Source organism: Taurulus bubalis, assembly GCF_910589615.1.
Source record: "Taurulus bubalis genome assembly, chromosome: 10".
Taxonomy (NCBI): domain Eukaryota; kingdom Metazoa; phylum Chordata; class Actinopteri; order Perciformes; family Cottidae; genus Taurulus; species Taurulus bubalis.
The window spans coordinates 14,043,340-14,057,010 of record NC_136598.1 but is presented as its reverse complement, the minus strand read 5'-3'; the positions used below and the strand labels follow the sequence as shown (position 1 = coordinate 14,057,010).

Genomic DNA, 13,671 nt, shown 5'->3' with positions numbered 1-13,671 from the left:
ATCATTGAAGGTCAAGTCTCCTATCAGAAAAATGCTGCTGCTGCGACTGGAAAATGTGTCATAATGCTGGATACCTTATCTGCATGTGTAAGCATGTGCGTGTGTGTATGTATGTATGTATAAAAACAGCAGTCCCCCATTGTGTTGGGGACAGTAGCGTGAGAGCGACCAAAGGGTCAGCTGCACATCACATCAAAGATTTGGCTGTTTGTAAAAGACCCCACTGTCAACACACACACACACACACACACACACACACACACACACACACACACACACGCACACACACACACACACACACACACACAAATACAAATACAAAGTCCCATCTGAGACCCGCTGCAGCTATACGCTCCTCACACTCAACAATCAGCTGACAGGCGGGGCCTTGCTGGGTCCCGGAGGGCCAAAAAAGACAAAAGACCCTCAGGAAGAGGCTGTCCTATCATCCTCACTGAGGACACAGGTCCCCCCCCCCCCCCCACACACACACACACACACACACCAGACACACACACACATACACACACACACACACACACACACACACACACAGGTTCACTGGGTGTGCAATCATGGTTAATACAGTTTCATCACTATTTGTCTTTTTGATGTGATTTCCATTTAAAAAAAAGGATAAAGCTGTGTGTGTGCTGTTTTAACTTCAGATTACTTATTCACATCTCTTACACACTCCCGATTGTCCCCTTTAAGTTCCTCTTAAGATATTCAAGACATAGTTGCTTTTTGAAAGGGTCCACTCCATGGCTCCACTGATGAGACCCTATTTTTTGTATTATTAATTTTACTTATGTGTATGCCTGGCCAATACCTATTTTGCCTCTGCGTTTTCTCTGAGTATAATTTTAAGTTGAAATCATTTTATTTTGTTATTTCCTTTTTGTTTGTATGGAAGCCCATTCCCCCCAGTAAAATAAAAAGCGAGATAAAAAGTAATAATTATGAGATAGAAAGTCGAAAATAATGAATAATTAAAAAGAACCATTATTCATAATTTCGACTTTCTATCTAATAAGTATGACTTTTTATGTAATAATGTGTTTCTTGTACTGGCACAAATGGGCTTCCACAGTTTTTGACTGCTAAAATTGCAACCAAATAAATAAATAAATCTGAACCTAAATCAAAGCCTTCGACTATGGCGCCCTCGGGTGGCGAACCTATGTAACTGCATATTATTTTATATGTCATTAAAGGGGAAATGTCGACAACAAACAAACCTACAAGACAATACATTAAAAGCAGAGCTACCAACGCTCACGGTTTCGCAGTGTGACACACACTTTTGCATGTTTTCACACGCCACACAACCAATTTCTCACGGCAAAAAAAAATAATCTGATTTTGGGCCGAGGCGCGTTCGTTCCTTTTCAAACTCCCCGACGATAGATGGCGCTAAGGAGCGCATCTGTAAACCTATTCGCTGCATAGACATCCTATTTACCCTAAAGAGTCCCGAAGTTAGCAACAGAAGAAGATTTTCAAACAGACACAACCGCGGGAGAAACTCAGGAGGAGCAGAGACTAAGGCAGACCTGGGCATCTTACGGCCCGCGGCTCTCCCATTCTGGCCCGCGTGAGGTCAATCAAAAATAAATAATTAAGGTACACGCCATGAATGCAATACAAACAACACTGCTTTTACTTTGAAAGCGATTTATTTATGTGTGTGCGCGCTTATGCAGCCTCACTACGGGCAGTGTTGCCGACTTGGAGACTGAAGTGAAAGCGTATTGTTATGCAGTTTCTGTCGCGAGACCCCCGCCTCCTAAGGAGCCTCGCGCTGCAGTCTCCGCCTACAGATTGAAAATGAATCGCGCAAAGGCGCCGCGGATCTGACCTGCGGTCTGATCCACTATGGCAGAGCACTTTAAGTCAGGATCTTCACTCTTCTCTCAAAGACGAGAATGTTCCTCACATGAGGAAAGATGCTCAGAAGATGTTGGTTCTCTTTGGATCTACCTACATGAGAACAAACATTCTAGTGATGAAGTTCAACAGATCAGATCCTCTCTCTGATACCTGACAGCTGTCACATCTCCACCTCATTCAACCAGACTTCATGCTCTTGTTCAAGCAACACAGACTGGACTATTCACAGAGTAAGAACAACTGAACTGGTAAACATCAAAAGCACGTATTGCTTTTGTTTAAAGTTAATAAATTGCTGGTCTTTAACATACATATTTAAGGTACGGTTTACATTTTTTTAAACTTATTTTCATAGCCTTTTTGTAACACGTTTTCTTACCAGTAGCAGCTCAAAACAATATAATTTACAGTTTTTTAATAAAGTAATAACATTCATATTGAGTTAATTGAATTAAGTTCAGACTATTGGTTCGGCCCTCCACAACGGTCCAAATTTCTCATGTGGCCCCTTGGGAAAATGAATTGCCCACCCTTGGACTAAGGTATGTTAATGACATGTGGTTCCCAAGCGCTCTTTGGTGTCGTGGTTGATTACGTTACTGTCATCTGTCAATCATCGTATAAAGCCCGCCCTGACAATTTGATTGGTCCGAACAATTTTTGATTTTGGATCATTTCTCCCCAACGGAGCAGTGCCAGACCGAACTTCCAGACCTCAAATGTTGTGGGCGGGGCTAAGTTCGGCTGGTACCAGGCTACATATTTAGCATACCACCCAAAAATCCACTAGAATGCATGAAATAACATCTACTTAAAACAAAATGTCCTGGGGGTGGACCATCAGCTATGTCTTTGCTTCACAGAATGTAACCAATGTTGTCCATCTCCAGTAGGCCGACCCTATCAACGACTTTAGGCCCCACAAACCACCAGAATGCAGGGTACAACATGGGTACAACATGGGTACAACATGGGAACAACATGGGTACAACGCCAAACTAATTCAAATTTCCTGATATTTGAGCCACCAACGTGTGTGGCTGCGTGCGCGGCAAAATGTTGGTCACCCCCGACAAAATCTCACTCCAAGGTTTTTTGAAAAGTTGGCAGCTCTGTTAAAAGACACATCCGCTGTGCTTAAACCACAACTCAACTTGTATTTGACTCCGATATGATTATATACCTTCAGTCGCATGATGGCGCTGACTCAATTCCGCGCACCTTTTCCCGGCGTCGTGCTCCGCGCGAGACTCTTCCGGGTGTCGTCGTCGTTGACCGGTGTGAGAGTTCAGAGTGCGTGCCGAGGTCGTGTTGTGCTTTCAACTCGCGTTGCGTTTAACTATCTAGCGGACACGTAATGTGATGGCTTTCTTCAGTGTATTCTTGAGGAGGCAGTTGCCGCCGGCCGTGGCCCGCTTCGTCCGGACGGTGAAGCTGCTGCGGCCCCCCGCGGCCCCGCTCAGGAGGCTGCACGGCTCGGCTCCTATGCGGCTCGGGGAGCAGGGACCGTGGGGGAAGATCCGCGGGGAGTCGCCGCTCACAGACCTCGACAAGGCGGACGCTTTGGTAGGGAAACGTCACCCTAACGGTGCTCTGTTCATGGAGGAGTGAGCGTTTAAAACTGTGAGATAGCGCAGCTGCTTTTGCTTTCGGTATCGCTTCCCTGTTGCAAATATGTAGCCACAATATATACGCTTCTTATAATGCAACTGATTAAATAAGAGGTTATAGTTTTAATATTGTTGTTCTCCAATTTTCGCAGATGCTGAGAAAGTCCCACGAGACAGGTAACCTGACAACAGTCATGCTGGAAATGTGTCTGGATTAAACCCTGAACCTCGCTCATCACCGCTGATCGTGTAACTGTAAATGCATCCTTGAAGGTGTGACTACTAGACAGACAAAGCAACTCCTTAAGGGCTCAAGCTTTACAGTATGCTGCCTATCTGACAGGTTTGGTTGAGCTTAAAGGTGGAGCAATTTACATTTCATTTGTACGTTGAGATTTATGACATCATTTATGTCTCTGCATAACTCCACCCAGCGACTCTTATCAGCCAAAGTGAAGAGATCAAGGTCAAATAGAGCACTTTGAAAATAAACTAAAGTGCTTTACAACATTTATATTTAAGCAAAAAGATCATCACAAGGTATACACATTTAAATCCATGCTCAGATACACAGTGCATACACACACAAACAGAAGTTGCACAGACATTCAATGCAATTCTGCATCAATGCAGAATGCAAGTCATGCCAATAAGTATATGTAAAGTCATAAAATGTATTTTAGCCTTTTAAAGGATGCAATATAATCAGCTTTATTGGCCGTGTGTGTGTACACACACATGGAAGTTGACTCCGGTTACACGTTGCTCTCGTCGTACATATACAAATTATATACAAATAAACAAGAGAAATATAAAAAAAAGACATTAAAGACAACAGAGTAGAACACAGAAACTAAGCATCAACATTAACATTTAACTAATAGAGGCTGTTGTTCTTTTATGTTCATAGAGTCTATTCAAAGTGCAGTTGTATAAGAGTGGAGGGCCTTTATTTGACTGACTGAATCAAATGTACTTTATATGAGGCCTGTAGTTCATGAAAAAGAAACTTAAGAGGGGAAATGTATCCCAATCCTCACTTTAGATCCCATCTTTGCCTGAGATTTTTTTCATAAAAACTGCAACATTTACCTCAGGTTGCATTTATGTGCACAAATCTAGCTCTGTTCCAAATTGCACTTCTTCGACTTTATACTAAACGTATACAACGATGCAATATGTTCGCTCAACCTTGGAACTCTGCTGTTTATTAAACTTGGCAAAGAGAAAGCAAGATTGTTCTGAACATTTCATACTTTCCCCCTAAGATCATCCGAGAGCTGTCTCTCATATCAACATCTGCGGTTTGCATCAATGTTGTGCAGCTGTTAGGAGCTCCTCCATTTCCTATTTGCAGTGCATTGTGGAATCATATACAGTGAATTAGAAGTATATACAGTGAAAACATTGCTCGGGTTATTGATGATCCCTCAATTGAATCATCAATAACCCTAGCACTGCTTTCACTGTATACTTCTAATTCACTCCATATACTTGCAATTTCTTTGTTATTACATTTTCTTAAATTAATATGTTCTGATCTGCTATTTTATTGTATTGTGTATATGTATTGAGTATTTCTCATACTTAATACTTTTATGTTTACTATATAACGTGCTTGCTGCTGCCAAAAACAAATTTCCCCCTGGGGATGAATAAAGTATCCATCTATCATCTATCTATCAACAGCATACTAAATACTCCTTTAGGCGTTTGAGTCTGTGTACTGATCTCTTTGAGTGTTCTTAATGTAGTCGCTTTTCCATTGTGAACACACATAACCTGTTTAGAAATAATATATGTACTGTATTATGAAATAGGGACACAGCTTCTTATCTATATGCTTTGTGTTTAGCATCTTTACAAGTCTTAGAATAATCCAGTTTACTAGAAGGTTCTGACAGACCGAGGCAGCTGAGGCCGTATTTCTATCATCATAAGCATGAAACAGTGAGACTGATTCTGGCTCTCGGTTCAGATTTCTCTTCTGGCCGTAATGTGTCTGCTGTTTATCTCTGGCTTTGACTGTTTTTTTGCAGGATTCCTCTCGTGGTTCAGGAACGGTCTGCTGGCGACGGGGATCGGAGTCATCGCCTTTGTCCAGAGCGAAGTGGGACGAGAAGCAGGATACGGTACCGGATCCAGCTCGCTGTGTTATGTACAGCAGAGCTGCAAATCAGTACACCGTCAGCAGCTTGTGATTCTAGATTTATATTACTGCTAAATTATTCAAAGCTAGTGGATTTAAGAAAAAGAAAGTCTTGAAAATCAATGAATGGTAATGCATTTTATATAACTATAGCATCTGCACCAATATACCTCAGCTCTTTTTTTATCCTAAAATCAATTTCCAAGAGAACCTTGCAGTAGATTTTATTTTTTGATTCCGCAAATGAATAATTTCACAAGAATTTCTGCAATTGACTAAAATCATCATAAGTTAATAAAGAGCTGATATCCTTCATATCTAGTTGTAACCAACAGATTAAAGGTAATTTAAATCATTCAATAGTCTTTTAGTTTGAGGCAAAGAAATGTGTGAAAAGCCATGAAAACAAAATTAGCCAACAATGTTACTAAATGTATTCATGAGGTTAACATGACTTAAGTCTGAATATGAGCATTACATGTATTACAATTGTTAAAGGCCATTCATCGGCACACCAGTAGAGACATATGTACTTCTATTTAAAACCAGGAGAAATTCTACTGTATCTTTTTACTTTTTCTCAGTTAAGAGAAAGTGAACCTTCCTCCATCAAAGATTGAATTACAGTGTGAATGAATTGGATCCCTACAATGGTTCCATGCCGATGTGTTCTTCCACAGCGTTCTTCATCCTGGGCGGTGTGTGCGTGTCGTTCGGCGGCGCCTCGTACATCGGCAGCCTCTTCGCCGTGCGGAGGATGATGCTGCTGTCTGTGCCAGCGCTGCTGCTCCAGAGCGCGGCGGTGGGCAGCGTCGCCCTCTTGTGGCTCTGTGCGGTATCCCTCTACATCGGCCGCCTGGAGGTGGAGATCATCCACGACGGGGAGGAGGACGATGAGGAGGGAGACGATGAGGAGGAGTGCCGGGAGTGCCGCGAGAGGCGCGATCACCGGGGGTACCGTGGCTCCCACAGCCGACATCACGGCAGGGAGGACAATGACAGCAAGGGGCCGAACAAGTAGACACCGGAGATGGAAATGGTGTGTGTGTTGCTTTGATTCAGGACTCCCTTATTGTGTGTGTGTGTGTGTGTGTGTGTGTGTGTGTGTGTGTGTGTGTGTGTGTGTGTGTGTGTGTGTGTGCGCGTGCAAGCAAGCAGCCTACATATTCATATGTTGGCTGTGTGAGTTTATAAAGATACAGACTTATTGTTCACCGGTATATTGATGTAAAGATTATTTGTTTAGGGGAACAAAGACTTTCAGACCTTTTGGAAAACTGCTCAGAAAATGCTGACATTTTAGTAGTTGGATTACATTCACTTCTGGTGAATACATCAGTATTTTTTGTAAGATTTCTTTTAATCATATATATTCAATGCTGCTTCACTTGCATTATCAATCTGTCTGAAAAATGTATCGACTTGTTCCTTGCATTGTCGGTGCAAAGATTCCCTGGCATCATATCTGTTCATATAAGTTTATAGTTTACACCACCTGCAATTATTACTCCGTTTGTCTTATCTTGTTCGACATAATTTACTCTCACTACTTGAAACTTTTATACAAGTCTTGAAATAAAACAAGATAGTTTGAGATCTAGAAGGAATGGTTATATATGTGCATGTTTCAGGTTTGTCTTTTTATCAATGAGGGCTTACAATGGGTTTTTTAATTATTTTTTACAGAGGTTAAGTATGTTTTTTTTATTCTTTTTTTTTTGTTATTGTAGTGACTTTTTTTTTTTTAAACAAAAAGTATTTTTCATATATTTGGCTATGTACACAGTACCTAAATGTAACCATAAAACATTTGACCTTTTCCCACCATCTGGTGTTCACTATAGTTACTGTTGGGTCTAGAGTTTGTTTCTCTTCTGTACATAGAATAATAAAGCGAGAATAAATCAATGCTGACACACGGTCAACACTTCAGAGTCTCATGATTTGCGTTCACATTTAAATGGACTTGTGCTTCTCCACCTGTGGGTCAAGATTCAGCAGGTAGATCTGAGGGTTATGAGAGGATGAGCAGGAGGAGAAAGACGCAGGCCTGCTTCTCAAAATAATATTTATATTTTCAAGTCTAATACAAGTCTAATATTAGCTCTTCTAAATGAAATTCTGTATGAATGTACCTCAAGCGTTGCAAGTAGACATTGCTTCATGTTAAAGTGCGATAGGGCCACAAAGTTGGGAGTTATTTAAATGGGCTATTGTTTTTGGTCATTTGAAATATATTCAAATTAGTCAGGGAATATTCACCACTAAGGTGAAACCTGAATTATGACCTGATCTTGATTATTTTAAGTTTGAATTAGATCGTGCATATTCCTGAATAACTGTGTTTAATGAAATGAAACCAAACTGACACGTACAACTTTGGGGCCTTGTAGAATTCCTGGTTGCTACTTGTACTGGTTGGTTTCTTGACCTCTTATTATATCATAAAGTCCATTTACAGCAGACTGCGTTCATTGTACATGGATGGGAATTAGGTGCAGAAATACAGAACATTCATGAACAATTTAGGAGCCTTCTCGTAAAGAAAACCAGATTTAACATTTTAAGTTTAGCAAATAAAGAAAATATAAAGGATAAATGTTCTTATTGTATTCAGACTCTTAACTCAGTTGAAATACCTTTGACAGTGATGACAGCCTCCAGCTTTGCATACCTAGAGTTAAGGTCTTTCTTCTCTGCAGATCCTCTCCAGCTCTGTTGGTTTGAATGAGGACCGCTGGTGGACGGCCATTTTCAGGTCTCTCCAGAGATGTTCGATTGGGTTCAAGTTCAACACTCCCACGGATGGATGGGTGGACGAGGTGCTTGGTTTCCTCCGGACATGGTGCTTGCCGCCAAACAGTTCCATCTTGGATTCATTAGACCAGATCATCATCTTGGTCACACTCTTCCCAAGGCCATTCACCCCTGCTGGCTCAGTTTCACCAGGCAGCTAGCTCTAAGAGTGCTGGTTGTTGCAAACTTCTAGCATTTAAAAATGGTGAATGTTGTTGTGCTCTTGGAAACCTTCTATGCAGCAGAAATGTGTTTGTACCCGTCCCAAGATAATCTATGCCTCCACACAATCCTGTCTCTGAGCTCTGCAACCAGATTCTTTGACCTCGTGTGGGCCTTTCCATCAATCATTCCATGTCCAATCAATTGAATTACCACAAGTTGGCTCCAATCAAAGTGTAGAAACATATGAAAGATGATCAAGAGAAATGGGAGGCCGCTGAGCGAAGAGGTGTAAATTAGAAAAAAATGGATTTCTTGCCATTTTCACAGGTACTGGTGAGTACAGGTGCACTGGAAATATTGTGCATCTATCAGCTTTATATGAAAAAAAAATGCAAAGAAAGGCAGTTAAAAAGAGCAGCATTGAAAAGGTGTGGACGAAATGTGGACACGTCTCTTTCTTAGATCTTTAAAATAAACAAATCAAACACCTTCATTTGCAGCAATTTATCAGCACAAATAAAGACCTCTGCTTGAAACCCATATTTCATAAGTTGTATGTATAATAAGCTGCTCATCTGCAAGCACGTATGAATATATACAAAGTGAGTTGAGCAGCGTGTGTGTGTGTGTGGGGGGGGGGGGGGGGGGGAGTGCTGGTGATGAGGCAGCTTTTTCTATGATAACCATCACTGACTGGGTTAGGGCGAAGGTCTGTGATATCTCACGGCCATCGACACACAGCGTTGCTGTTGAGACTCACCTCAGAGTCAACCTCTCTTCCTCTCTTCCTCTCCTCCTCTCCCCCTCTCCTCTCCTCCCACCTCCCCTTCGCCAATTCCCAGGGCGTTCCAATGCAGCTGTGTTTCACATGCAGGGTGTGTCTAGATGGCTGCTGCAGTGTGACCAGCACCCTGCCTCCTCCCTCCTCTCCTCTCTCACTCAGATCCTATACCCTTTCGCCCTCGAGTCCTTACTTTCTGGACTCCTCCTCACGTTCGCTTCTCCTCCTCCCCTCCTCCCCTCCTCTCCTCATCTCTCCTCCGTGGCTGCATCTGACTGCACAGGTCTGTTTGGCATGCAGGAGGCTCCTGAGGCCTGGCGCGTCTAAAGGGCAGGGCGCCCAGAGGCAGGAGACGCGCCCTCACTGACAAACACCATCCACCCCAGACCCCGAGCCTCAGAAAGCACAACAGCAGCCACATCTCCGAGTCCAGGTCGGACCTCATACATCTCTACACCTCAGCTGCACATCCACACTCTCAGCCCTGGAAGTAGGAGCCATAACCTCTGCTTACTTTGAGACGAGATTACTCATCTGCTCTCAGGTGTTAAATGCCACACCTATGGATCAAAGCATATGCCTTGAGACCTGCATTAACTATGGATTGGCCTTCTCCTGGCTGAGAGGAGAAGGAGGAGAGCTTGTTTGGAAACATTGGCAAAAATAGTCAAGGTAGCAGAGGAAGGATGGAGGAAAGACAGAGTTGTGGAGGTGTAGTAAGCCCATGTCAGGTGGAAGCCTGACTCTATTATTCCTTCCCATATTTCTACTCTTTCAGATGCATTTACATGTGCTCAGGTATTTCCCCAGGGAGCGCGACTCCAATTCAGGGGGTAAGATAAGCCATCAAAGTCCGTGACAGAGAGGGCATATGGGTGACTCAATGACAGGCTGAGTAGAAGACCGTCAGGAGAGCTGCCATGAATCGTGCACACAGACACACATGCACATTGACACAAATAGTGCACCGTATACGAGCCACGCCTTTAATTCTCTTTGTAAAGACTGTACTCCACAGAAAAGAGGATATAGAGACACAACCAGAGGTTATTGTGCAGCTCTGTGCCAGCACATCAGCGCACACACACGCACACACTTACGGTTTTGCACGTACGATTGCCATTTTCTCCCCAACAACTGCTCTTGTTTAGTATGCGCTTCCTTTGGTCTTGAGGAGGAATGATCCTCACTCTAATGAACTAGGGCCTGCCACTTGAATGTAAAACAGGATTTAACCCGTCTTCAATGTCAGAGCCCCTCCCTGGGGCTGCTTCAGACAACACACACTTGCAAATTCATGGAGATGCACACACGCGCAGACACACAAGCAAACCACCAAAGTACACACACATACACACACACACACACACACACAGTGATGCGTACCTGCATATAGTCTCTCATAAGTGAAATGCTCTCTGTGTACTTTCTGCTTTCTTGATCGTTTCAGATGAATCTTTGTAAAATTCAGGACACTGAAGCAACGTCCTGCTTTCATTCAGGGTTGCTCTCACCATCTCCACATGCTACTGTATTAATACAAGATCCATATTATTGTTTTATGTATTGTGTGGTTGATCGTAGTTCTTCAATTCCAGGGATTCTTACTGTTTTACTATTGTTTATTGTTATTTTATTATATTACTTTATTTACTATGTGTCTCTATTGTATGCAAGGCTGCTGTAATCCCGCAATTTCCCCACTGAGGGACTAATAAAGGATTATCTTATCTTATCTTATCTTATGAAGGATCGCACATCTGCTTCGTTGATGACACATAACTACTTGCAGTGACATAAGACATTTTTATATTTATTCCACCACTGATTTGTCTCATGTGTTTGTTATTCTTGGCTGTATGTTGTACTAATTTATGTTAGTGTTACACGTGTAGCGAAATGTACATAAGTGTCCGTTTTATGCCATCAAAGAATGAGATATTGATGTGTTGTGAATGAGATGCGCATTAGCAGCTGATATTAAGACTAACAAATCTATTGTATGCAAATGTGGTGTAGAACAACCTGATTTACCTGAAAATATGTGTCCCACGCCACATGATCTATTTGAATCACACGTGAAACCTTAATTAACTGATATGTCATTTCATGTGTCTTGATTGCTGAGTTTATGTGCTGCGCAGAAGCAAGAAAGAAACAACAAAGCCTTGAGTTGTGCTCCTCTACTGGAATATTTTATTGTTATCGTCATCTGTATCACTGGTTTTCTTTTTACATTTGTTCATTTTATTTGATGATCGGGTGGAATATTCACAAAGATGGGAGGATAATGTTAAATTCACAGTGATGGGCAAGGGGTTAGCTATTTAATTAAAGAAAAAAAACATACACACTTGGACAAGCATACATCATACACACAGGTTATACCAGTAAACACCCGAGAATATGTGCGCTCACACATGTGACAGCTACAGTATGGGTGCGTAGTGCATGTCGGATCTGAACGATTAGAAATTATCTTTCTTCTTTTTTTTCTTCCCACATAAACTGAGACCTCAAATCAGACAGTCGACCATAATCTCAATTTTATAGCAAAACATAAATAATTTATATAGGGTGTCTGGCTTTTGGCCTCATTTTGAAGACTTGGTTTTCAACAGATTTGATCAAATTATGTGTTTGTTGATAACATCGTAGATCAGTTTGAAGGACCTTATTCCCAAGGTTTAGAAAGCTAGGAAGTTATTTCTGAGAATGTTGATCATTATTGTATTATTTTCACCATTTTATGTCTAATGCATTTGACTGTATTGAAACCAACATTTCGTGCCAAGATAAAATATGACATTTTGGATTTTTTTATTCTCAATTTCAACCACAAAATTGTTTGTTATAAAACATACAAACTTTAATGATATTTTCTTGTTTCTGTTTGTCTTTTTCAATCCTGAGAAGAATTCAAATCAATCAGTGGGAAAATGAAATTTAAAGTGTTATAAATTTCCCCTGTTTAATTTTTAAACTTTACAGTTAACTGAATTGAACTGACACCTTTATCAGAATAACTCTGTTTATTTTTATTGACCTCTAATGGTCGCCTTTTAATGACCACATCTGGTCTGTTTATTCATCTGCTTTTTAAAATGACCATATACCCCCTCCACTCTACTGTGGTCAGGCGATGATATTAGTGACCACTCTTGCATTGTTTTCTGTTTTAACAGGATCTCACAGTAAGTGTTAAGTGAAGAAGTGCTTTTAGTTCACACCAGAACAAATTTCAGTAAGTGCTCAGTAAGACACTTGTGTCCAGCACCATTTTCCCTCCTAAAAACATTTTCAGAAAATATTTTTTTTAGAGAATAATAAAAAGATATTTGCATGACATTGTACATCCAATAAAACAATGTTATTGTCTGTCTAGACTAAATTGTTACATCCTTCCATCTGTTTTATCTGGTGGAAAAAAAATCAATACAAACCTTAAAAACAAGAAACAAGAATATGGCTTTCATACACGAACACAACCGTAGCATCATACAGAATATACTATAATTAATACTCAGTTAAACAAATGGCTCTCTTATGATCAAACAACAGAAATAGCGTCCTGTCAGCATTGCATTTTTTTCCCTTATATATAATGGAATGTCTGGGACGACATTATTCATATTTTTGTCCCAACAGTGTGCTTTAAGTATGGCTGACTGATGAAGATGTTTTTTATCATTATCATTTTGAACCTCAATACAAAAACACCAGAGGGCTTTCTCCATCTTTTTTTAGGGAAACCCTATAATCATATTCTCACCTGCATCCCAGTGTGAGAAATGATTTGTATAATACTGCAATAATAAAAATGTATATTCCAAAGTCGCTTTCATTCCTACAGACAAGTGTCCATCTCACTCTACAGGCTTTAGGGTTAATTGGGTTAATTGGAGTGACAGTGAGGAGGATGTGAGCTGAGGGTCTTTATGGTTTTGTCTCTATATACAATATGGCTTCTCTGAGTGGAAGAGACACAGAAATCAACACAGTCGTCTAGAGAAAGACACAGAGCAGAGTTCATTATGGTTGTACAGGCGGAAAGTCTTGAGGGACAACCAGTCAAAAGTTTCCATGTCCCGTTTTCTTTGAGAGTCACTGTCACTTGTCCACAACGGGGAGACACAATAATTCCCTCTGGCAGCAACTTGTCACATATTTTAAATCACATTTATTCAACTCATTGTCCAATTAGTACTGTCCTTAGAGGCTTAATGTCCTGCCACTTCTGTCTCTCCTGCCCTTTTCAATGTCTCTTATTCTGGTAT

At 41.1% G+C, this 13,671-nt stretch overlaps 1 protein-coding gene across 1 annotated transcript; it reads left to right on the top strand.

Annotated features, from left to right (window-relative positions):
* Positions 1–3,198: 3,198 nt before the first annotated feature.
* On the top strand, positions 3,199–7,561 carry tmem160 (transmembrane protein 160). The gene is made up of 4 exons (XM_079225108.1): positions 3,199–3,459; positions 3,656–3,680; positions 5,543–5,635; positions 6,333–7,561. The coding sequence occupies exons 1-4, from the start codon at positions 3,256–3,258 to the stop codon at positions 6,671–6,673; spliced, it is 663 nt and encodes a 220-aa protein (XP_079081234.1). The 5' UTR covers positions 3,199–3,255; the 3' UTR covers positions 6,674–7,561.
* The last annotated feature ends 6,110 nt before the right edge of the window (positions 7,562–13,671 follow it).

What these genes read in the sequence shown, in the direction of transcription:
- tmem160 (XM_079225108.1), top strand. Translation starts at nt 3,256, where the DNA reads ATGGCTTTCTTCAGTGTATTCTTGAGGAGGCAGTTGCCGCCGGCCGTG. An exon ending in TCGACAAGGCGGACGCTTTG is followed by an intron (nt 3,460 to 3,655) that starts GTAGGGAAACGT and finishes CAATTTTCGCAG; the next exon opens with ATGCTGAGAAAGTCCCACGA. An exon ending in GAGAAAGTCCCACGAGACAG is followed by an intron (nt 3,681 to 5,542) that starts GTAACCTGACAA and finishes GTTTTTTTGCAG; the next exon opens with GATTCCTCTCGTGGTTCAGG.